At 39.3% G+C, this 26,109-nt stretch overlaps 2 protein-coding genes and 1 pseudogene across 5 annotated transcripts; 2 read left to right on the top strand and 1 right to left on the bottom strand.

Moving 5' to 3' along the window:
• Window positions 1–1,929: 1,929 nt before the first annotated feature.
• On the top strand, window positions 1,930–17,423 carry LOC117636026 (annotated as a pseudogene). The gene is made up of 7 exons (XR_004586980.1): window positions 1,930–2,020; window positions 6,989–7,546; window positions 7,826–8,954; window positions 10,868–11,197; window positions 11,295–12,025; window positions 16,965–17,091; window positions 17,195–17,423. The product of XR_004586980.1 is annotated as a disease resistance protein RPV1-like (transcript).
• Window positions 17,392–19,585, top strand: LOC117620142 (disease resistance protein LAZ5-like). The gene is made up of 4 exons (XM_034350269.1): window positions 17,392–17,460; window positions 17,562–18,048; window positions 18,128–18,516; window positions 18,621–19,585. Exons 1-4 carry the CDS (start codon window positions 17,392–17,394, stop codon window positions 19,131–19,133), a joined length of 1,458 nt encoding a protein of 485 aa, XP_034206160.1. The 3' UTR covers window positions 19,134–19,585.
• Window positions 19,586–19,677: 92 nt separating this feature from the next.
• Window positions 19,678–26,070, bottom strand: LOC117636037 (CBS domain-containing protein CBSCBSPB3). 3 transcript variants are annotated; one of them, XM_034370468.1, is made up of 14 exons: window positions 25,709–26,070; window positions 25,292–25,460; window positions 25,083–25,215; window positions 24,775–24,945; window positions 24,462–24,540; window positions 24,221–24,334; window positions 24,035–24,101; window positions 23,798–23,903; window positions 23,668–23,726; window positions 22,043–22,149; window positions 21,748–21,875; window positions 20,623–20,705; window positions 20,443–20,532; window positions 19,678–20,168 (listed from the first exon to the last, which is right to left on the bottom strand). In XM_034370468.1, the coding sequence occupies exons 1-14, from the start codon at window positions 25,849–25,851 to the stop codon at window positions 19,995–19,997; spliced, it is 1,623 nt and encodes a 540-aa protein (XP_034226359.1). In that variant the 5' UTR covers window positions 25,852–26,070; the 3' UTR covers window positions 19,678–19,994. The 3 variants fall into 3 exon arrangements, with proteins under 3 accessions (XP_034226359.1, XP_034226376.1, XP_034226367.1); XM_034370485.1 differs by lacking the exon at window positions 25,709–26,070 and having other exon boundaries at window positions 25,083–25,228; window positions 25,292–25,397; XM_034370476.1 differs by lacking the exon at window positions 19,678–20,168 and having other exon boundaries at window positions 20,437–20,548; window positions 25,709–26,048.
• Between the last annotated feature and the right edge of the window lie 39 nt (window positions 26,071–26,109).

Raw genomic sequence — 26,109 nt, 5'->3', positions numbered from 1 at the left:
TTCTCCATTTCCCCAACTCTTTATTAAGAACTTTCCACCTACTGGATAATGTCATTTCTGTACGTGTAGAACCAATTGCCCTTTCACAAAATGCTTGATGAATTTTTTTCCACATATGAGAAAATTTAATCTCATTGCCCGTTACGGGACAATGACTAACTTGGACCCAAGCCTCACACAAGCTAACATCTTCCATCATGCTCCATGCCCCTCCATTTTCATTAGAAGAACCCATAATATGATAGAAAAAAATTACAACTTCAAAGTGAAAAAATATTGAATAGAAAGTGAATAAAATTTGAGGAGAAAGTGAACAATAGTAGAAGGAGAAGAAAATATATGAGGATTTGGTGTTAAAAGTGAAGAGTATTGGTTGGTATTTATACACAAAAAATTCTGTAATTTTTGTGTATTTTTTTTATAAAAAAAAAAATCAATTTTTTTTCAATTTTTTATTGCAGAAAAATTGGCTGCCGTTGGATTGAAGAAAAAATTCCAATCGGAGCGACCAGAGGCTGCCAAGTGTCAAGTAGCCGTTGGCGGCACTGTAGCAGTGAATTCGAAATTTTTTTTTTAACGTTGGCGCGTGCAATGCACGCGCCAACGGTAAAAAAAAATATCAAATCCTCCAGGGCTGACGCCAGCCTGGCGTCAGCAATTTTGTCCGTACCTTCGGGCCCGAGCTCGGGCCGAATTCGCCTTCGGACCTGCCCGTTTTGGTGGACCCCACGCTCGCCCAGGCTGCAGCTTCGCTGCTGGACTTCGTTTTTTCGCTCAAAACCCCCCCCAGCCCGAGTCCAGTGCCACTGCTGGACTTGCTCTTAGATGTGCCAACATGGTTGTACCCAACCTGATTAGTCTTGCCAGTACCAAACCCTCCATTTCTATCAAAGTTTTCATTCACTTTTCTTAACGCTTCAAAACCGAGTGCCCATGCTGAAACCTCCAGCTCCCTTTAGAGCAACTCCACCCGTTTGCCCTTAGCCATGGCAAGGGTGGAGCTAGGGCAAGCACTATTCACGTGAATAGTACTTGCCCTTGCAAATAGTAAATTGTGTCTCCACCCGTTGCCCTAGCTAAGGGCAATTACTATTCATTTTTTTTGTTTTTTTCACAAATGTTTTAATAAAAATAATTAATTTAGATAATATTTTCGGATAATATTTTTGGGTTCGTACATATCAATATTTATTATAAAATTCATATCTCAATCGGAAATTTTTTTGGTATTTATAGAAAAAAAAGAGAGTATTTTTTTGGTATTTTTTTAAAAAAAATTCAATTTTTTTCATTTTTTTATTGCACAAAAATTGGCTGCCGTTGGATTGGAGAAAAAAAAAATCTGATCGGAGAGCTCAGAGTGCGACACGTGGACTTTTAGTGTACTGTAGCGGACTGTAGCGGCACTGTAGCACGGGCACTGTAGCGATAGCTGACGTCAGCAACCGAGTTTTGGACCTGGGGCTGGTTTGGCCTTCGGGCTGGCCCGAGTTGGTGGGTCCCACACCAAACTCGGGCTTGGGCTGCACGCTGGAGGGACTTTTTTTCTTTTTTCTGCCCTTGCCTGGGGCTGGGCTCCCTCGCTGGAGCTGGCCTTACAAGACTTGTGTTTTTCTTTTTCTTTTTTGATTGGACATTGTGCTCGTCTCTTCCCTCTCTTTTCCCTAAGCTTCCTTGCATTTTCCTGACCTTCAATCTTAGCTGTCCAGCAGATCGTGTACTAGCCAGCAGCCACAGAAAGCGACCCCTGGTTTTGGTTGCTTCCAGAAAAATACCCTCTGTTCACACTATTCTTCCACCCTCTCTTTGCCTCTCTACGCGTCCATGACGTGTTGACAGGAACGTAGGGACTTTTGCTTCTGTTGACTGAAACGTTGGAGGACCTTAACATTGACTTTGTCAACACAGATATTGGTCTGTGCTGCAAGCCTGCAACACACAAACCACTGCCAAAGCAAAAATAGTTATAAAACAGTTACAAGTCGGATCGGAAGATCAACTTGTGCATAATTTGTAGTTGGTGTTGAATATTTGGATTGCGAAGGGAGCAGGAAATGTACTCAGAGAGAGAGAGAGAGAGCAGTGAGCCTTGGATTGTTCTAACTGTATTCTTACCCTGCATAACCATTGCAGCAGAGCTTATATTCCTTCATGACTATTACATGTTCTCTCTTACATTAGTAGATTCAAATCTAACGGATTGCAATAGTAGGCCAATGTGAGTATGACACATGGCATTACACAGCTGTCCTAACAGCTGGGAATTCAAAACAGACTCAAGCAATGCACCTGGCATATAAGCACAAGGCACACAGCTAACACAAAGATTAAAAACAGATTGAATATAAACTGACATAAAACTTAGTAACTAATCTGAAATTAGCTAGACAGTTTACATTTTAACACTCCCTTCTAAAGTGCTAGCTGATTTCACTCCAAGCATTCTCCTCAAATAGTCAAACCTGTCTTTGGGAAGAGCTTTGGTGAAGATATCAGCAATCTGCTCTTCTCCCTTGCAGTAGAGCAGTTCAATCACTTCTTCTTGTATTGCATCTCTAATAAAGTGGAACTTCCTTTTAATATGCTTGCTTCGTTGATGAAAAACTGGATTTTTAGCCATTGCTATGGCTGAAGTGTTGTCACAAAACACAGTTGTTGCAGTGGTCTGTTCTTCCCCAAAATCTTCAAGAACAAACCTGAGCCAAATGGCTTGTGATGTAGCTTCTGCTGCACTCACATACTCTGCCTCTGCAGTAGAGAGAGCCACACTGTGTTGTTTGACTGATGCCCATGAAAAAGCACCACTTCCAAATGAAAATGCATATCCAGAAGTGCTTTTCATATCTTCCTCAGATCCACTCCAGTCACTGTCACAGTAACCAACTAAGAGTGCAGATTTTCCAGTCACATACTCAATTCCATAGTCAATTGTGCCTTGTATGTACCTTAGAACCCTTTTAGCTGCCCCATAGTGCATCTTAGAAGGGTTGTGCATGAATCTTGCAAGCAGGCAGGCAGAGAACATGATATCTGGCCTGGTTGCAGTAAGGTACAGCAGGCTGCCTACAATTTTTCTGAACAAACTTTCATCTGCAGCATCACTTCCATCCTCTCTTTTCAATTTATCAGTAGCCACTAATGGAGTGCTTACTGACTTGCAGTCTTTGAGTCCAAACTTATCCAAGAGAGTGAGAGCATACTTCTTTTGATGAATGAAGATGCTCCCTTCAGTTTGTGTTACTCCCATACCAAGAAAATGGTGGAGTAAACCCAAGTCAGACATCTCATACTTGCACATCATTTCAGCTTTGAATTCTTTCACCATTTCATCACTACTTCCTGTATACACTATGTCATCTACATAGATTGACACTATTAGTGTTCCCACACCTTCCTTTGTTCTCACATAGAGAGTTGCTTCACTTGGACTTTTGTGAAAACCACACTGATTCAAGTAGGTGTCGATTTCACTATACCAGGCCCTTGGAGCCTGCTTCAACCCATAGAGAGCTTTTCTTAACCTATACACCTTATCCTCATCACCTTTAACCACAAAACCATCCGGTTGATCAACATAAACTTCTTCTTCAAGGACACCATTTAAGAAGGCTGACTTGACATCCAATTGCCATAGTTTCCAGCCTTTCTGAGCAGCAAGAGCAATGAGAGTTCTAATGGTGTCTAACCTTGCCACAGGAGCAAAGGTTTCATTGAAATCAATCCCTGGTTTTTGTGTGTATCCCTTGGCAACAAGTCTTGCTTTATGTTTTTGAATGGAGCCATCAAGATTAAGCTTAATTTTGAATATCCACTTCACTCCCACAATTGGTTTACTACTTGGCCTATCAACCAATTCCCAAGTGGAGTTTTTCTCTATCATAAGTATCTCCTCAGTCATAGCCTTCCCCCAAGCTTCATCTTTGACTGCTTCTTCAAAATTTTCAGGTTCAATGATGCTCATCTTGCATTGAGCATACACTTCACTCAAATTCTTCCATTTCTTTGGGGTGTGATCATAAGGTTCTAATGGAGCAGAGTCTTGAGTAGCATGCACATCACTACTTGTTTGTGTTTCCATAGGAGACTGCACAATCTGTTGCTGTAACAGATTTGGTTCTGAATCCAAATCTGATACAGTTGAACTTGCTCCATCACCCCAAGACATAGGAATTTGCAATGCCTCACTTGTTTCCCAATTCCACATTGCTTCTTCATCAAAAATAACACTCCTAGACAGCTCAATCTTTTGAGTTCTCAAGTTGAGCACTCTATACCCCTTTTCACATACACCATATCCTACAAATACTCCCTTCTCACCTGTGTCTTCCAGCTTGTGCCTTTTCTGTGTGGGGATGTGAATATAGCATAGAGAACCAAATATTCTCAAATGCTTGACACCTGGTTTTCTTCCACTAAACTTCTCAAATGGAGTGGAATTGTCCACTGCACTTGTAGGGCTTCTGTTTTGTAGATATACAGCTGTATTGACAGCTTCTGCCCAAAACTTCAAAGGGATTTTCTTCTCATGCATCATGGCTCTTGCCATTTCCATCACAGTACGATTCTTTCTCTCTGCAACTCCATTCTGTTGTGGAGAGTAGCCTACTGTCAGTTGCCTTTCTAATCCCATCTCTTCACAGAACTTTGAGAAATCCAAAGATGTGTATTCTCCACCTCTATCACTTCTTAGCTTCTTAATTTGATAACCACTTTGTAGCTCAACCATGCTTTTGAACCTTTTGAATATGTTGAATGCTTGAGACTTATGCTGCAAGAAGAACACCCAACACATTTTGGTGTGGTCATCAATGAAGGTGAGAAAATATATGTTCCCTCCAGGAGTGATGGTCTGCATTGGACCACAAATATCTGAGTGAATCAATTCTAGTGGTTGAGAGGCTCTCTAAGCTCCATCCTTATCAAAAGAGCTTCTGTTATTCTTGCTTACTGCACAACCTGAGCAGACCTTCTCATGTTCTTGTAAATTAGGCAGTCCCTGAACCATATCTTTCTCTTGTAACAACTTCAAACTAATATAGTTTAGGTGCCCAAATCTTCTGTGCCACAGCCAGGAAGTTTCTCCAACTGTTGCTCTGTTTGCCACAGGAGGATAGACATAGTCAAGATTCAAAGGAAAACATCTGTTTCCCTTCATTGGCACTCTTGCAATGCAATCTTCCAGCTGCCTATCTCCATAGATATCAACTGCATTATCACAAAATACAAGCCAATGCCCATGTTCTATCATTTGACCTACACTTAGCAAATTTTCATCTAAACCTGGTACAATCATGACTTCTTTGATATATCTAGTCACACCCTTCATTTCTATAGCCAAAGTCCCTTTGCCTATTGACTGCACTAGATCACCAGTCCCCATTTTGACTTTACTCTTCACACTTTTATCAACATTTACAAGTAATGACTCATGGGAAGTCATGTGATTGCTGCATGCACTATCAACATACCACATATTCACATTCTTTCCAATTGTTGCAGCATGACATGCATAGAACATAATAGCAGGTTCAGTTACCTGATTTGCAATGTTAGCAAGTTTCCCTGCCTTGTTTGCTTGGTCACAGTCCTTGACAAAATGACCAAAACGATTGCAGCCATGACACTTTGGTTTTCCTTTAAACCAACACTCTCCATAGTGTAGCTTCTCACAATGTTTGCATTTTCCAGATTTGTCTCCTTGACTTGGTTTTCCCCCTTGATTGGCACTGTTTTGAGGTTTCGAATCCCATTTCTTATCCTTGGACTTCCAGTTCTTCTTTGATTTATTTGAGCCAGAACTAGAACTTGATTGTGATCCTTTTGAGTTTATGCTCATGCTGCTGAAAGATTTCTCAGTGGTGCTTTCTGCATGTCTGTCAAGGCGCTGAGCAAAACCTCTTAATGCTGCAATTACCTCCTGCACTTCAATAGTTTCAATGTCCCTAGTTTGCTCAATCACATAACAGACTGGATCAAACTCCTTGGTTAGGCTTATTAGCAGTTTTTGAACTATCCTCCCTTTGGTCAGATCTTCCCCATATCCCTTCATCTGATTTACAAGCTCAAGTAGCCGAGTGATGTATCCAGACAAGATCTCATCATCCCTCATCCTGGTGTACTCAAAATCTCGACGCAGACCCTGCAACATGATGGATCTGACTTGCTTATCACCATGAAACTCCTGATGCAAGATATCCCAAGCACCTTTTGAGGTTTCTTCATTTGAGATTCTGGGGAAGATGTCATCTGAAACAGCACCTTGGATAATACCAAGAGCCTTAGCATCCTTCATCAACAAGGACACCATCTCTGAATCTGATGACCCTTCTTCATCAGCTTTTGAATCTGGAACTTGAAGGCCTTTCTCAACCAAATTCCAGATTCCATGAGATTTGAAAATTGTTCTCATTCGAATCTTCCAAAACTCATAGTTCTCCCCATTGAATATTGGAGCTCTAAGATCACTCCCTCCTGATCCAGCCATCTTAGACCAGAATCAATGAGCTGAGAGTAGGAATTTCTCGTTGGATTTCCAGACTCAGCTCACACAGCTTCAACTCCCACTATCCAGATCCAACCTGCGCACCTGATACCATGTTGAATATTTGGATTGCAAAGGGAGCAAGAAAATGTACTGAGAGAGAGAGTGAGAGAGAGAGCAGTGAGCCTTAGATTGTTCTAACAGAAATCTTACTCTGCATGAACATTGCAGCAGAGCTTATATTCCTTCATGACTATTACATGTTCTCTCTTACATCAGTAGATTCAAATCTAACGGATTGCAATAGTAGGCCAATGTGAGTATGACACATGGCATTACACAGCTGTCCTAACAGCTGGGAATTCAAAACAGACTCAAGCAATGCACCTGGCATATAAGCACAAGGCACACAGCTAACACAAAGATTAAAAACAGATTGAATATAAACTGACATAAAACTTAGTAATTAATCTGAAATTAGCTAGACAGTTTACATTTTAACAGTTGGTCTGATCTGAACCGATAGCTCCTCCAGTATCAATTAATGGACGCCAGGAAAGCCCATAAAGCCTCCTCTTCATCCTCCTCATCAAAACGTTGGAAGTACCAAGTGTTCTTGAGCTTCAGAGGTGAAGACACACGCAAGGGCTTCACAGGCCACCTCCACGCCGCATTATCTGATGCCGGAATCAGCGCCTTTCTTGACGACAACGAGCTAGAAAGAGCGGAATTTATAAAAACCCAACTGGAGCAGGCAATCCACGGGTCCATGATCTCCATAATTGTCTTCTCCAAGAGGTATACCGATTCCAGTTGGTGTCTTGACGAGCTGGTGAAGATCATGGAGTGTAGAGAAAGATTGGGGCAACAGGTTATTCCATTGTTCTATAATGTTGAGGCTTCAGATGTCCGGAAACAAACTGGTAGTTTTGCACAAGCATTTGAGAAACATGAAGCGGGCATCTGTGAAGGTAAACATGAGAACGAAAAGGTACAGCGGTGGAGAAATGCTCTCACTCAAGCTGCAGATTTGTGTGGGGAAGATCTTAAAAATGCTGACAATGGGTAATGACGAATTACTTGTTCCTTGGATTATCATCTCCTTAAAAATGTTTTCTGTCCTTCTTGTTTTTGTTTTTGCTTTTCCAACTATGTTTTAACTATGCATTCTTTCTTACTTGATAATTTAAGATCCATTTAACATTTGATGTTAAATCCCAATCTTAATTGTAAATTATATAAATTATTTGGTCATTCTAAATTATTAAGTTAGGATTCAATTTAACCTTGTAATTTGTTCCACATCGAATGATTCGTAGTTCTGCTTCTGTGTTTAATTGCCAGGCATGAAGCAAAGTTTATCAAGAAAATTCTTGGGGAGGTTAATAAGCAGTTGTACAGCAAATGCCAATTAGACATCGAACACCTTGTTGGAATTACTTCTCGGGTGAACGATTTTGTTCGCATGATTGATATTGAAAATTCAGGTTCTAAGGATGCTGTTCGCATGATTGGTATTTGGGGGATGGGCGGTATTGGGAAAACAACGCTTGCCAAAGCCATTTATAACAAATTTGAAGGTAGCTTTGAAGGTAGGAGTTTCCTTGCAAACGTGAGGGAAGTAATTGCAAACCAACCCATTACTGGTCTGGTTGGTTTGCAAGAAAAACTTCTAAATGATATCTTGAAAAGCAAGGACCCCATAAAGGTTGATTCTGTTGATGTAGGGATCAATGTGATACAAGAAAGACTTCACTGTAAAAGAGCACTTGTCATAATTGACGATGTAGATGAAGTACAGAAGCTAAAAGCAATAGCTAGAAAACGTGATTGGTTTGGTCCTGGAAGTAGAATTATTATAACAACAAGAGATAAACATTTGCTAGAGCAAATTGGAGTGGATGGCACATATATGGCTCAAGAAATGGATGAAAAAGAAGCTCTCTGGAGCTCTTTGGTAGGCATGCCTTTAAAAGTGGTTATGCTAATCAAGAATATCTTGACCTCTCAAAACGTGTAATTCGTTACTGTCAAGGCTTGCCTCTAGCTAGCACTTGAAGTTGTTGGGTCTTTTCTGATTAACAGACCCATAGCAGAGTGGGAAAACCATTTGGAGAAATTGGAAAGAAGTCCTGATGGAGATATTCAAAAAATACTCAGAAAAAGCTTTGACGGGCTACCTGATGATACAAAGAGAGAGATATTCCTTGATATATCTTGTTTCTTTATAGGAATGGACAAGGACTATGTAACACAAATATTAGATGGATGTGGCTTTTCTGCAACGATAGGAATTAGTGTCCTCATTGAACGGTGCCTTGTAACTGTTAGTGAGGAAAACAAGCTAATGATGCATGATTTGCTTCAAGACATGGGAAGAGAGATCGTTCGTGAAAATGCCTGCGGTCACCCTGAAAAATGTAGTAGAATGTGGGAACATGAAGAGGCAACAAATGTATTGAGCAATGAATCTGTAAGTACTTTCCCAATTAAATTTTAGAACGCATCATGGAAGAGAAGCATATGTAGGGGTGGCATTTTAAACCGAAAAACCGAAAAACCGCAAAAACCAACCGATATTTTACCGCAATAAAACCGCAATCGCGGTAAACCGAACCGCATTTGCGGTTGCGGTTGCGATATTTGATTTTCAAAATTTGCGGTTACCGCAAACCGCAAAGTATAGCCGCACGGCTATACTCTATGAATAATTAGGTAAAATTGTAAACCCTTCTCTTCTCTGTAGCCGTGAAATGAAAACCTGGAATCTGTTTCTTCTCCTGATTCCCATTCGTCTCTCTCTCTCTCAACTCTCTTATTCCCATTCGTCTCTCTCTCTCTCTCTCTCTCTCTCTCTCTCAAAATCGGGTTCTCTCTCACAGACCCGAATCGAACTCATCTCTTCCTCTCTCTCTCGATCTCAATGAAGTGGATAAGTACTTGACGGATCATTTTGAGAGCCCCTTGAGTAAACAATTCAATCTCTTGAATTGGTGGAAAGGGAACCAAACAAGATATCCTATTCTTTCACAAGTTGCCAAGGATATCTTTGCAATTCCAAGTTCTACGGTTGCTAGTGAAAATGCTTTTAGCCTAGGCAAGAGGATTGTGGATCCTTTTAGAAGCTCTTTGCATCCTAAAATGGTAGAGGCATTAGTGTGTACTAGTGATTGGCTTAGAGCGGACGAATTTTCCTTTTACAAAGAACCAACGGATGATGAGGTTGAATTCTACAAGGAAATGGAAGATATGACAACTTGTAAGTAATTAGTTTATTTATGCTAATGTTATTTATGCTTCTTCTTATAATAAAATGTACTAAACTATGTTGTTTTATTTGTAGATAGCATTGGTGCTCAAACAACACAAAGGGGTTCTTCAAATCCACTCACCACCAACACTTGAGTTTGTAACATTGGTGTATTGCATTTTTCCTTTTAGTTTGTAACTTTAATTAACTTTGAATTGGATTTTTCTTTTTGGTTGTAACTTTAATTCATTTTGCTTTTGGTTTGTAACTTTAAAGGATTTGGAATTGGAATGCTTGAGAAGTTTAACTTTAATTGGAATGTTTGGAATTGTAACTTTAATTTTCTTAGGTTGTGAATGCTTGAGAATTGGAATCGATTGTGAATTTATATATGCTTGAGAAATTGAGGTTGTGTATTTATTTATTTAGGTTGTAAATTTATATTTTTGTGAATGCTTGAGAATTTGTGGTTTTAAACCGCAAAACGCGGTCGGTTTGCGGTTTCAAAAATCACCAAACCGCAAATAGTCGGTCGGTTTGCGGTTTGAGTAAAAATTCGCGGTTACCGAACCGCAACCACCCCTAAGCATATGTATCCCATGTCAATAATAATTAAAATGTCCTTTTTCATTTCTTTTTTGTTTTGTTTAGTACAAGCAATAGTCTAAACCAAAGTAAAATATGGGGTTCTCACACATCCACACTACCAAGGTACCATATGAATTTCAACATAAGACCTTAGGCCATCTCTAACCATGGGCCATAGGCCAAATATAGTACTAAAATAATGCAAAACCCATCTCCAGTGGCCGCATTTGGCCCTTTAGCATTCCGATTAGGCCAATTGTAGCCCAACTTTGGCCTAGGCCACATTTTTTTGTGGGCCCAATGCATGTACTTTCCAAGAAGTGAAAGTGTCACGAGTGGGCAAGAGCACGAAACATTGCAGATCCAACAGCTAATATTAAAGGTGTGGTTAAGTAGGCATATCCAACAAAAAATATGTGTTTTAATTGCAAACACAAACTATAGGGCATAACATAGTCCAATACTATTAATTATACCTTTTGGTTAATATATACACGGATTTTCATGTTTGTAAATCATTTTTCTAACTCAGTATCTTTTGTTAACAGGGAAGTGAAGAAATTGAAGGAGTTGCTCTAGATTGCCAAAAAAGTGATGCTCCAGATTGGCTAAAAAGATGTACTCTACTTTGGGATTTGCGTCCAGATTTGACTAGATTCAGTGCACAAGCATTTACCAAGATGAAAAAACTGAGGTTACTCCACCTCAGCAATGTAGAGCTCACTGGAGAGTTCAAAGATTTTCCCAAAACGTTAATATGGTTGTGCTGGCATGGATTCCCTTTAGAGTCCATACCAGATGACTTTCCTATGCAACCAAAACTAGTTGCTTTAGACCTGCGGTGGAGTAAACTCGAAATAGTTTGGAAGGATTGCAAGGTATAATAATCTCAACCCTCTGGTGTTGGTTCTCTTCATTTTGGTTTAATTCCTTTTGGATTTTAATTTCCATTCTAATTTTGTTTTTGTGTAACAGTTGCATGAGAAGTTGAAAATCCTTAATCTCAGTGGTTCCTATAAGCTAACAAAATCACCAGACTTTTCAAAACTCCCAAATCTCGAGGAATTGATATTGCCACGGTGTGGGAGTTTGTCTGAGGTTCACTCATCCATCGGGGATCTTGGAAGACTTTCTCTGGTAAATCTTCAAGGCTGCACAATGCTAAAGGATCTCCCACTGAATTTCTATAAATCCAAGTCTATTGAAACTCTTCTACTTACTGGTTGTTCAAGATTTGAAAAGTTGGCTGAGGGCTTAGGGGACATGGTATCATTGACAACTCTGAAAGCGGATAAGACAGCCATAAGACAAATACCATCTTCCATATTAAAATTGAAGAAACTGAAAGTTTTATCATTATGTAATGTGAAAGGGTCGCCATCAACATATCTTTTGCCTCCTTCGTTGCAAAGTTTAAGCTCTTTAAGAAAATTAGCTCTTGCATACTGGAGTTTAACTGATGATGCATTCCCCAAGGATCTCGGTAGCCTAATTTCCTTAGAAAATTTAGATCTTGCAGGAAATGATTTTTGCAGCCTACCAAGCCTCAGTCGTCTTTCACAGCTTCAAGATTTGTCTTTAATTTGGTGCAGCAATCTTCGTGCAATCCCAGATTTACCAACAAATTTGAAAGTCTTACGAGCAGATGGCTGCATTGCATTGGAAAAAATGCCAGATTTTTCAGAAATGTCAAATATAAGAGAATTGTATTGTTAACATTTGCAGAACATGATCATGCATATGTATTCAATCAAAACATGTAATAAAACTTAATCAACATGCAGAGAGCTTTTGGATTAGGGGAGGTCAGATTTGTGTGAATGAGAGAGAGAGAGCTTTGGAGAAGATTGCTAGCTGTCTCAGCCCAGCACCAAAAACATGCATATATTCTCTTGCTGACCAAAACCGTTACAAAGGAAATGTTCCCCTATTACATCACACAATCTAACCAAACTTTCATAACCCTATAAGATAATGACAAGTGGCAAATGCTATTACATTCACAGCTGTACACTTGGACTGTGATCCAAGGCAGCCTTCTAGAATAGAACCTTCCTATTCTAATTCCATTACAGCAGCTACACCTATACACTAACACTCCCTTCTAGGTGTTGTGCTGAAATAACACCTAGAGCCTCCCTCAAATACTCAAATCTGTCCCTTGCTAAAGGCTTGGTGAAAATGTCAGCAAGCTGCACTTCTGTTTTGCAATATAGCAAATCTATCTCACCATTTTGTAGAGCATCTCTTATGAAGTGAAACCTGCGGTTGATGTGTCTGGTTTTGTGATGATGAACAGGATTCTTAGATATAGCAATAGCTGACGTGTTGTCACACAACAACTGAGTAGGCTCTACTTGTTCCTCTCCAAAATCAGATAACACAAACCTCAGCCACATAGCCTGTGCAGTAGCTTCTGCTGCACTCATGTACTCAGCCTCTGCTGTTGACAGAGCAACACTACTTTGCTTGATTGAAGCCCAAGAAAATGCACCTGACCCCAAATTGAAAGCATAGCCTGATGTGCTCCTCATGTCATCCTCACTTCCACTCCAATCACTGTCACAATAGCCAATTAACATTGCTCCTTTTCCCTTATCATAGGCAATTCCATAGTTTATGGTGCCTTGAACATATCTTAGGACTCTCTTTGCTGTTCCCATGTGCTTCTTGGTTGGATTATGCATGAATCTAGCCAAGAGGCTTGCTGCAAACATGATGTCTGGTCTGGTTGCAGTCAGATAGAGCAAGCTCCCCACCATTTGCCTATACAATGTCTCATCTGCTAGTTCACTTCCATCCACTTTTGACAACTTTTCATTCACTGCCAGTGGTGTTGCAACAGACTTGCAATCCTTGAGTCCAAATTTGTCAAGTAAGGTCTTTGCATACTTCTTCTGGTGGAGGAAGATGCAAGAATCAGTTTGTAGGACCCCAAGACCAAGGAAATGATGCAACAGCCCTAGGTCAGTCATCTCATATTGTCTCATCATATCATCTTTGAATGCAGCCATCATTTCTTTTGAGCTTCCTGTGTAGATAATATCATCTACATATAGAGACACAATGAGAATACCACTTGTAGACATCTTAGTGTACAAAGTAGCTTCACTTGGACTTCTATAAAAACCAGTCTTGATGAAATAAGAATTTATCTCATCATACCAAGCTCTTGGAGCTTGTTTCAAACCATATAAAGCCTTTTTCAGCTTATACACTTTATCTTCACTTCCTTGCATCACAAAACCAGATGGTTGATCTACATAAACTTCTTCATTTAGCACTCCATTAAGAAATGCAGACTTTACATCCAGTTGAAACAAATTCCAGTTTCTCTGTGCAGCCACAGCCACCAAAGTTCTCACAGTATCAAGGCGAGCCACTGGTGCAAAGGTCTCATTGAAGTCAATTCCAGGCTTTTGAGAATATCCCTTTGCCACCAGCCGAGCCTTATTCTTCTGCACAGATCCATCTAGGTTCAGTTTAGTCTTATAGATCCATTTGACTCCAATGATTGGTTTATCAAATGGTCTATTCACAAGCTCCCATGTATTGTTCTTCTCAATCATGGTGATTTCAGCTTCCATTGCTTTCTTCCAAGAGTCATCCTTTGCTGCCTCTTCAAAACTTTCTGGTTCTATAATGCACATGTTGCATTTTTCATAGATCTCTGCAATGCTCTTGTACTTGAGAGGAGTATGATCAACATTCTGTGATCCTGCTTCCCTTTCTTGGTCACTGATTTCAGTATTTAAGGTAGGCATCTCATTCACTTCCAATTGTTCTTCAAATTCATAAGAACTCCCTTCTGCTCCTTGTTCTTCTTCTCTGATTTCAGTGAGCTGAATGTTCACACTAGTCTCCTTCTTTGTATTCCAATCCCAACACTCATTCTCACTAAATATCACATCTCTTGAAATGATAACCTTTTCAGTTTCAATATTGTACAGCCTGTATCCCTTTTCACAGCTGCCATACCCCAAGAAAATACATCTTTTGCTTGCCAAATCTAGCTTCTGTCTTTGCTGTTTTGGTACATGAGCATAACACAATGAACCAAACACCTTCAGATGCTTAATTCCTGGTTTCCTCCCACCATAAGCCTCAAATGGTGTCTTTTTGCTCAAGGCTTTAGTTGGACATCTATTCAAAATGTACACAGATGTGTTGACTGCCTCTGCCCAGAAATCAAATGGAATTTTCTTTTCCAACATCAAACATTTGGCCATTTCTACTATAGTTCTATTCTTCCTCTCTGCCACACCATTTTGCTGTGGTGTGTATGAGGTTGTGAGCTGCCTTTCAATGCCTGCATTGTCACAGAACCTCTCAAACTCCACTGAAGTGTACTCTCCTCCTCTGTCACTTCTCAATTGTTTTAGTTTGTAGCCACTTTGTAATTCCACAGTGGCTTTGAACTTCTTAAACACACAAAGTGCATCAGACTTGTGCCTTAAGAAATAGACCCAACACATCCTTGTGCAATCATCTATGAAAGTGAGAAAGAACCTATTTCCAGATTTGGTAGTTGTCTGCATAGGACCACAGATGTCACTGTGAATAAGTTCTAGTGGTATTGATGCTCTAGAGATGGCTTCTCTTGGAAATGCTTCTCTACTCTGCTTGCCTAGAGCACACCCCTCACATACTTGTCTGTCTTCTTTGATTTCTGGCAGTCCTACTACCAAATCCTGCTCTTTCAATAGTTTTAGACTACTCATATTGAGATGTCCAAACCTTCTATGCCAGAGATCAGTGGAATGATCTACACTTGCTCTATAAGCAAAGTGCATTTCAGCTTGCAGCTTCAAAGGAAAGCTTCTGTTTCCTTTCATCTGAACCTTTGCCACTAGATTTGTATGAGAGCTGTCATTGTAGATTTCCACCTTGTGATCACCAAATACCAAATAATAGCCATGTTCTATCATCTGTCCTACACTGAGTAAGTTCTCTTTCAGTCCAGGTACAAGCATTATCTCTTTGATATGTCTCTTGCCTGCTTTGGTTTCAACCACAATAGTGCCTTTTCCTGTTACTTCTACAAGCTGTCCAGTTCCCATTTCCACCTTGGCAGTCACCTTTCTGTCAATATCCACCAGCAAATCCTCTTTTCCTGTCATGTGATTGCTACATCCACTGTCCAAATACCAGATTTCTTCATCTCTTGTTACACCAGCACCACTTACATTGCTAGCATAGAACATTGTTGGTGCAGCATCCACTTGAGTGGCATAGTTAACTTGCTGTGGTGTTTTCTTGCTGTAGCAGTCTTTTGCAATGTGGCCAAATTTATCACAATTATAACATTTTGGCTTACCCTTGAATCGACATTCACCAAAATGTAGCTTACCACAGTGTTTGCAGGGAGTTTTAGTGCCTTCACCTGCCTTGTTATCCCACTTCTTGCCTTTGGATTTCCAGTTTTTATTCTGCTTGCTGTTCTGTTCTCCAGTCTTAGTCTGTTTGGCATCTACACTAAGGCTAGCAAATGCCTTTTCTGTTCTGTTTTCAGAGTGCCTATCTAAGCGCAATTCAAAGCTCTTTAGAGAGGCAACAACCTCCTGCACTTCAATCTCATTTAGATCTCTAGAATGTTCAATGACTGAACAAATAGAGTCATAGGTAGATGGCAGACTGATAAGCAGTTTTTGAACAATTCTCTCCCTAGGCAATTCCTCCCCATAACTTCTCATTTGATTAATTAAATCAAATAGTTTAGTAACATAGACAGTTAAGGATTCATCATCCTTCATTCTTGTATATTCAAATTCTCTTCTAAGGCCTTGCAATTTAACACTCCTTACCTGCTTATCTCCATGGAATTCTTGCTGCAGAATACTCCAGGCACCTTTTGATGTTTCTTCATGAGATATTCGTGGGAATATCTCCTCTGAAACTGCTCCTTGAATCAATCCAAGGGCCTTGGCATCCTTCATGAGTACCTCAGCAACCATGCCTTTCCCACTTGATCCTTCTGTCTCCTCCTTTTGATCATCAGATTCATCTGACTTCTTCAGATCCATTCCATCAAATCCTTTGATCACAAAATCCCACAGTCCATGAGATTTGAAGATGGTCTTCATCCTAATGCTCCAGAAATCGTAGTTCTCACCATTGAAGATTGGTGCTCTCAACTCACCACCACTTGATCCAGCCATGTTAGACTTAGATTAGCAGAACTCTAGCTCAGCTGCAGCTCCAATAGCTTAGCACAGAAAACTCCCAGTATTACAAGATCAAACCTGGCTCTGAGGCCATGTTAACATTTGCAGAACATGATCATGCATATGTATTCAATCAAAACATGTAATAAAACTTAATGAACATGCAGAGAGCTTTTGGATTAGGGGAGGTCAGATTTGTGTGAATGAGAGAGAGAGAGCTTTGGAGAAGATTGCTAGCTGTCTCAGCCCAGCACCAAAAACATGCATATATTCTCTTGCTGACCAAAACCGTTACAAAGGAAATGTTCCCCTATTACATCACACAATCTAACCAAACTTTCATAACCCTATAAGATAATGACAAGTGGCAAATGCTATTACATTCACAGCTGTACACTTGGACTGTGATCCAAGGCAGCCTTCTAGAATAGAACCTTCCTATTCTAATTCCATTACAGCAGCTACACCTATACACTAACATGTATCTACGTAATTCAGGCAAACTCACTGAGATTCCAGGCCTGTATAAGTCATTAAACTCCATGACAAGGATTCATATGGAGAAGTGCACTAAACTCACTGCCGATTTTAGGAAGAACATCCTACAGGTTAGTCCTTCTCTCTCTCTCGCACACACACATACATCTTTCTCTTTCTGTCACATACAATAAGAATGTATTTCTTATAGAAATTTGGCTCTACATGGTATAGGGATGGACTTCTTGCGGATATGGTGGCATTTTTCTCAGTGGAAATGATATTCCTGATTGGTTCGACTATGTCCATGACGATGATATTGTGTATTTCACTGTGCCTCGAAGTGTTGGTCGTAATTTGAAAGGGTTAACTTTGTCCTTCGTTTCTCTCCAGTCTTTTTAAGTCGTCGTATTAGCATTAGCATTAAAAACATGACCAAGGGTGCTGAGCTTGAAGCCAGGATCATACCCGATTGTCCATTGACGAGCTGTTACGGCCAGGTTATTATCTTTGGCAGGGACAGTTATCAAATGACGAGCTCAAATTGCAAGACGGTGATAAAGTCTTGATTGAAATAATAATAGTGGACAAATGGGTGAAGGTGAAGAAAACAGGTGTTAGTCTGGTATGGGACAAATTTATGAACGAAAATATGATTGATTACCATCTTTGTCGATATGAACGACGCCCATCTCAAAATCTGGTCAATGATGATGACATCATTCATGTCGAAAATGATAATCACTTAAGAAAATCACCAGACTTTTCAAAATTCCCAAATCTCGAGAAGTTGATATTGAAAGGTTGTAAGGAGTTGATTAAGGTTCACTCATACATCGGGGATCTTGGAAGACTTTCTTTGGTAAATCTTGAAGGCTGCAACAATCTAGAGGATCTCCCACTGAATTTCTATAAATCCAAGTCTATTGAAACTCTTATACTGAATGGTTGTTCAAGATTTCATAACTTGGCTGATGGCTTAGGGGACATGGTATCATTGACAATTTTGAAAGCAGATAACACGCGCATCAGACGAATTCCATCTTCCATAGTAAAATTGAAGAAGTTGAGAATTTTATCTCTATCTGGTGAGAATTTTGAAATTCCATCTTTTACCCCTTTCGTTACATGCCTTCAACTCTTTAATAGAGTTATTATGTCTTGCAGGCTGCTGGTTAACTGAGGATGCAATCCCCAAGGACCTCGGTAGCCTAATTTCCTTAGAAGATCTGCTTCTTGAAGCCAATATTTTTCGTAGCCTGCCAAGGCTCGCTGGTCTTTCAAAGCTCAAGGTCTTGTGTGTAAATGCATGCAGAGAACTTCTTGCAATCCCAGATTTACCAACCAATTTGTATGTTCTGAAAGCAAATGGCTGCCCAAAATTGGAAACAATTTCAGATTTTTCAAAAATGTCGAATATGAGAGAATTGTATCTCTGTGATTCGTTCAAACTCACTGAGGTTCCAGGCTTGGATAAGTCATTAAACTCCATGACAAGGATTCATATGGAAGGCTGCACCAATCTGACTGCCGATTTTAGGAACAACATCCTACAGGTCAATCTCTTTCTCTCTCTATAATACACAGATGCATGTGATATACGCACGTGCACTTGAATAACAATGTAATGCTTATACAAATCTTGCTCTACATGATGTAGGGATGGACTTCTTCCGGATATGGTGGAATTTTTTTCAGTGGAATTTATGATATTCCTGAGTGGTTCGAGTTGGACGATGATGTGTACAATATGGTCTTCTTTGAAGTTCCTCAAAGAATCATGGGTCGTGATTTAAAAGGGTTGACTATATGCTTCGTTTACTCAAAATTCTCAATTCCTTGGAATTATCAAGGTCATATTGGCATTATCGTTAGAAATCTTACCAAACAAACTGCTTTGCGCACCCGGATGGCACTTGTTGGCTCAGTAAAAACTTTGACTATACTTGAAGACAGTTATCTTTGGCAGGGACAATTGTCAAATGATGTGCTACGTTTGCAAGGCGGGGACCAAGTCTCCATTCTTGTAAGGCCTGATGATGTTGATTTTGTGAGAGTGAAGAAGACAGGGGTTCATCTAGAATGGGACAAAGTCATGAAAGAAAATATGGATAATCCGGATCCTCATTTGTATGATTTGGAAACAAATCCGGATTTTTCAGGCGGGAGTTGATGACACGTTTGTTCCCAATCAAACTAGTGTTATACATGAACAATTAGCAGTGGAACCATATCTGGATTTTTTTTGGGGAACTGATAATGAGTTAGGACGGAGCCATGACGCGTCTGTCCCCGGTGATCAAATGAGTGCTATAGTTGAAGAATCAGCAGTGGAGGACGATCCCTTTGGCCGTGGCGGATGACGGAGCCATGATGCATTTGTTCGCAGTAATCAATCGAGTGTTGTGGATGAACAATTAGCAGTGGAGGGGTGTTTCGGGCATCTTAAAAGTTTTTTATCTAATATTTTCTTCAATTGTTTTTCCCACCCACGTTGATTGTGATTGGTTGCCAAAGAATTTAGTTGACGGGAATGATTTAAGATTGAATTTTACTTTAATTTCTTTTTTCGCCAAAGGATTTAATTGCAAAGGAAAGGGTCGCAACCTTGAATTGAATTCTTCACATTGCCAGAAGCCTCATTATTTTATTTTATTTTATTTTTTATTTTTCCTTTTATTTTTCTTGTTTTAGCAAAAGATTCTTTACACATTGCCTGGAACCAAATTCTGCAGTTTCTTTCACTTACGAAGACGCAAATCCCTTCCACAGTAATATCATAAACAAAAAGAATGTGTGGACCAGTCATCACCTTCTTGCATCTCTGTGTAACCTACAATATATTACTTTCCGTTTCTGTTACAAAACACTAGTTGCTGCTGCTGGTGATCTGAATCCAACATGTTCAGTTTCATTAAACCTCCGCCAATGAGATAATCTACTAGGGTTGGCATGGAAGGGCAGGGCATGGCTCTTGAGTAACCTATTTCTGATTGATCCTAGTATGTGCTTCCTTTGGACAATCAGGATAACATTACAGGTTAGTGCGCTTTAAGTAGACCAACACCCCAATGCTGGTTAAAGCAGCAGCACTTGCCAAAACTCCAGTATGGAGAGACGTCCATCCCTTTTTCTGGGCCATTGTTGTACCTGACTGCGATATGGTTCTGTGGCCAGAATCAGTGAAATCCAGATGCAACCTTAGAACCTGAGAGAGAGAGAGAGAGAGAGAGAGAGAGAGAGAGAGAGAGAGAGAGAGAGAGGCATAATGAAATAAATCATACAGCGGAGAATAATTACACACAAAAACTTCACACTAACAATCTGACCCTATCATCAAAACTCCCTTAAAACCTCCATTTATTGGATATTAGACAAGGGGAGTGACGATCAAGAGTTTGCAAGACAACTATTGTGCAACATCCACAAAAATAAATAAAAATGTGTTAGAAATAAAATAAAAGAAGCAACGCTTGTAGTACCTTCAGTCCCACTCCTCGTGCATGGCTGACGGCACTAACAAGATCATCATCAGTTGCAAGTAGAACTCTATCACCTTCATCATCTTCAAACTGGTGGAACAAATTACTGAAGTAAACACAATCTGAAGTTTTACAGCAGAATAAAATCATATAACACCAAAAATAGGTCAGAGTTTTTACCAATATATGAGGACGATCATGATCATTAGCAGCACCAATCCTTTGCATGACAGCAGATAACAGCTCATCTAAATTTTCCATGCCTGAAGAGAACAGAGAAAACAAATTTAAGTAGGTCATTGTCGGTTGAATTCTATAGTATTGTTGTAAACAGCTGGGCATGTAAGCATAAAAACATTAACCATGTCCATCATCACTGTCACACCTCTCATCACACTGACTGCTTATCTATCCCCAGTCAAACCCAATCTGCTGATCACCCCCAGTAGCTACACTTATATGGTGAAACCATGTGTCAGTATACAACAAATTCTTTGCCACAACTAATACCATCATCACCGAGCTTACTTCTGCATACCACTGTCATATAAGCTGCCATTAATGTCCCCACCCCAAATATAATCATAAATACAACTCACTAATACTCTCCCCATTCCCACAAAAGTCAATGAGCTATATTGGTCTAGAGGTACAATGAGAATTCAAGATCCCAGTTTAGAGCCTCTAAAATAGGAGGGGAGAAGTATACCCCCTATTTCATAGTTTATACCTAGCTATCTATCCACTGCAAAACGAAAATATGCTCCCCAAAATTTATAAATAAATCAAAACTTCGTCTTCCCAATGTATCACCCCTTTAATAATCAGTAAAATGAAGAAAAAAAACATGAAGAAAAAAAGCTGCAAGTAAAAATAATTGTAAACATGTTTCTTTCCAAAGTTAGTCCGACTTCCATAAGTTCAATAAGTCCACTTAGGGAACCAAAAGTCCTTTCTCACTGACTTTGAAACTTTCTTGTTTTCCGGTACTGCATGATCATATTTGTTACTTCTTATAATTTGCATTGTTGATTTTCTAATTACTTCCATCTCAGCCCCCATATTGTATTTTAATTCATTCACAATCCCTTAGCATTTGATTTAATTTTACAAGTTCACTAATCTGGTTCTCTGAGTTTTCATTCATTTTAGCAAATCCTTAGCCTGTCCTACATCATAATCACTCAAAATGTTCATTAGCTAAGAGTGATATATAGGTAACCAAGGCTTGACCAAAAAAGGCAACCAAGGAAAGTCATATTCAAGCATTCTTGCAATGATATGTTGCCTTCGACTGCCACTTACCACAATTGATCCGATGCATTCGACCCCTGAGATCTTCAAACTTGAACACAAATGAATTTCCAAGACCAAGAGAAGGATAAGGGAACTTTCCATCTGTCCCATCAGAAGCCATTAGTGCAGACAATTCACTGCAAAAAAAATCCCCTAGGTATAGTTAATGAGCTAACCAGGTTACCAGGAAACCGCATAATCAAGGAAGCAATGCGCGATATGCATTTGAGTAAATGGTTTTTCATATCCCAATCAGTCTGACATCAACAAAATTTAAGTGACGTTCTTGGAAAATTTTGCATACCTTTGAGTATCACAATCATCAGGTGGCTCCAAAGCAAGTGCTGAATCCCAGAATTTTTGCATCATTGTGTTTGCCATAGTGTTAGCAGTTCCTGAGCTACTTTCAACCTGGGAAAGAAATATAAAATAAAATACCTACTTAATCAACTCATCCTTGGACATTTTACGAAGTTGAAAAGGAGAGTAACACAAATCCAACTGTGCTCTAGTAGCATCACCAAAGAAGCAAATAAAATACTAATGTGTAGACATAAGAAGCGTGTTAACGAAGGTGACTAATCTGTCCATCACTTAGCACCATAACTATAAGCATGAAATGGAAGTTAGAACATAACGTTCATGGAGTTGACAAAATAATATCATGGTAATTTAAAGCTTCAAGCTCTGCATTTTGAACAGAAGATACTGAATCATCAGCAATGTATTACTAAACTGTATCAAACAAGGGAAGCCATCTTTAGTGCTACAATTAGAAAATTCAATTTTCATCTACAATAATCAAACTCATTAAAACCCTTGGACAGACAGGCGTTCACCTCCATTTATTTTTCCTTCATGAATGTCCTCTCCTTTCATATGGCCATATGAAAATTGAACGTATCAGTGCCCATCATCACCAATGCCGCCACAGAAAGTCTTTTGGTGTCAATGTACTAAACAATTTTCATGTGAGAAACAAACAAAATTATTGACCTGGCCTGGATATTTATCCTTACAGTCTACCCTGGCAAGTCACCTAATTTTTTATTCTTTCTACAAAGTACAAATACCACACAGTTCAAATTTTGTAACCTTTTCCTAGACTCACCAATAACTTGTACATGGGAACCTCTAACTCCTAATCAAATTTTTACTAGTAATATTAGACTGCCTGAACCCTATAACCTAAATACAATTAGACACAACTTACCCATTTTTTTAAAGCTCCTCTTGACCATATCATGAGCTATTTGAACAAAAGCACAGTACCAAAAGGCAAAATTTTAAATTAAAAAAATCTAATTTAAGTATTGCTAGAGAACCAATTTACTTAGGCAAGTGGGGAAGCATTTAATTGGCTTTGGCAAAGTTCGCTGGTTTTATGGTAGACCTGACGCCATTTCAGGCTGATAAAAAGGCTTTCTTATGTTGAATTCCAAAATAGGACAGAACTGATATCATATTATGGCCAATGCCTTCAGCTTTACAGTTACATTCGAAAATGATTTCCTACTTTCCTTGGAGCAACTAAATCAGAGGTAAGATTCCGCTCCAGGGTGACTGGATAGAAACAGAGGGTCTCCCATACTTGATATAATATAAGGAAATCTTTGAGAAAATCTTTGAAAGTGAAAGCAATATAAAAATGGTTTTCAGTTTTTGATTTTCATTATCTCTTCCATAGACCTTCCACCATTCTTCATCCCCTCCTTTGATTCCCCAATATCTCTAACAAATATATATATACTGAAAAATAAAAACTAAAAACTAAATGATTACCAAATGGGCCCATCACTTAAAGTTCAATAAATTTCCACATCTAAATAAAAGATCAATAGATTCATATCTAAATGAAAGAACGAAAACTCTAAAGTTGCTTCATTCCGATGAACAGAATGGGTAAAGAGGGAAATGGGATGACTTTACCATAGAAATAGCTGCATGAGTTATCTGCAGAACATCCACACAAGCAGCAACATTTCCATCTGAACAAATAGATGTCAATAAAATTTAAATCCATATATTAAAAATAGGTAGCTAAAGAAGTACTGGTTACCTCTGTCTAAGACAGGAAGATGTAAGAACTTCCCTTCATGCATTATATGCAGTGCATCAAGGATTGTTGTCTCTAGCGTGGCACACTCAGGGTTTGGGGTCATTACCTTAGGAAATGTTGGAACAGCACAAGTTGGTTCAAGTTTGTTTAAGGAAGCTTATTTAACAAAAGGGAGTGAGCACTGTATTCTTAATACTATATATAGAACAATCAAACATTAAAGGGTTTATCATAAACCTTTTCCACCAGAGTCAACTCAGGAGAGAGATTTTGTGCCACAACTCGCATAAGGATATCCTTTGAACTGCAGTCAGTCAAAAAGCAAACATTGTATGAAATTGCAAAAGAAGGCACGTTAGACAACATCAACAATAACATCTACTTGCAAAATGTTCATAAAACATATTACGAAAAGAACAATACGTTAGTATCCCCTGAATCTTGTTCCCTGTAACAATTATAGCTGAATTCATCCGAAACTCCCGCATCCTTTTTGCTGCAACATAGACAGGATCTGATGGGGAAACAGTTGCAACCCTGAAAACATAGCGCTACGAGTTTGGGGATAGAATACAAACTTTAAACACAAATGAAAAATAACCAAGCCAAAAATTGCACCCTCCAACAAACAGGGCACAAGGCAAGTCAAGCTAAAGAACTGTACTTCGTATTTTCACCAATGATGGTTGCTAGGGAAGGCTTGAACATTCGCTCCCTCAGAGTTTCCAGAAAAGCATATGGAGCTGCAATACAGGATAATAAACAAAACAAAAGGTCATGTTCTAGCAGATGTGTTATATGTATGCAAACCAAAGTATAATATATATATATAGGAAAATCAATTTTAAAAAAAAGGATGTCTGTTAATATAGAGCATGTTCAAAATGAAATAGAGGCTTTGCAAAAAATTTAATACAGAAAGAAACTTCGGGTCACACTCAAGTAATTCATTATAAATTCCAAACATTAATACAAACCAGATAAATTGGCTCCCCACTGGCGCTCCACTCCTTCAACTGCAGCAGCAATGGCACTCCCCTGCTCCGCTGCCTTCTCCATTCTTGATATAGCATCATAGAGACATTTGGTGATATCTAACAAGGCAATAACTTCACCATTCTCTACAACAGGGAGGTGCCTGAATTTACCTGTTAACAAAAGAAATCAACCATAGCACGTTTTATGCCCCCAATGCAGATTTTATGCAAGTTCTTAGACAAACCCGCACACACACGCAATAAAAAAATTACCAAAAAAGAAATCTTGTTAGATAAAGAAAGCTAACCTTGGACCATCTTCTGGAGAGCTTCAAGGGCTAATGAATCAGAATTAACAAAAATAGGATTCCGCGTCATGATTTTTGATACAATTGTTTGCTCCGGTCTCAACCCCTCCGCAATGACTCTAGCCGAAATGTCCTGAAATTAAATACTATAAGCAAAGTCAATAGTTTAAAATCACAAAAAGAACCAAACCATCAGTTACAAATTGAACCTTGTCTGTCACAATTCCTGAAAGCAACGCATTTGCATCTGTTAAGAGCACAGCATCCACACGGCGAGCCGCCATCCTCCGACATGCATCGGATACTGTAGTCCCCTCCGGAATAGTTAGGGCTTTTGACAACCTTAGCTTCTTCACCGTCCTTTCCCCACCACCAGACCTTTCAAATATTTAAATTTAAACACACACAAAAAAAAAAAAAAATATATATATATATATATCTCATTTTCGGTTGAATTATAGGCAAATTTTCCAGACATTTTCTCAGGAAACCAGTAAACATAAAAACCCTACATACCTGAATAAAAAAAAACAAAACCCAAAACTTTAAATCATTTCTACAGAGGCAAATTTACCCAAACCATTTTCTCAGGAGGCAAACAAAAACGAGAAAAGGAGAGAACTTACGAAAGGGGGTGAGGAGGAGACGAGGGTTTGCTGGTGGTGCCATTGGAGGTTCCATTTTCGGGAGGGACCGATTTCTTAATCGCAGCGGAGGGACCGCGTTTCTGGCTCAGACTGGTCCTCCGGACACCTACTTGGTTGCTCATCTCTATTCTGAATGATTATATGGGCTTCTCTGATTCTCTCTGTATCTTTATCTGGACTGCAGGAACCCTAATTAGTTTCAGTGATAGAGAGAGGTAGAAAGAGAGAGAAGGTTAGAGTTTTGGGTGGCTCCAACCCCTCCCTCCTTTTTGTTCCTGTGCTATTAAAATTTGGGCGAGACAGAGAGTTATTGTAATTTGTAATTGCCTGACGATTCCCACCGATTTTGACAGTTCAAATTAAACATTGAATTTAAAAGC

Source organism: Prunus dulcis, chromosome 1 (assembly GCF_902201215.1).
Source record: "Prunus dulcis chromosome 1, ALMONDv2, whole genome shotgun sequence".
Taxonomy (NCBI): Eukaryota; Viridiplantae; Streptophyta; class Magnoliopsida; order Rosales; family Rosaceae; genus Prunus; species Prunus dulcis.
The sequence above is the reverse complement of the archived record's forward strand: the minus strand, read 5'-3'. Positions and strand labels throughout refer to the sequence as shown.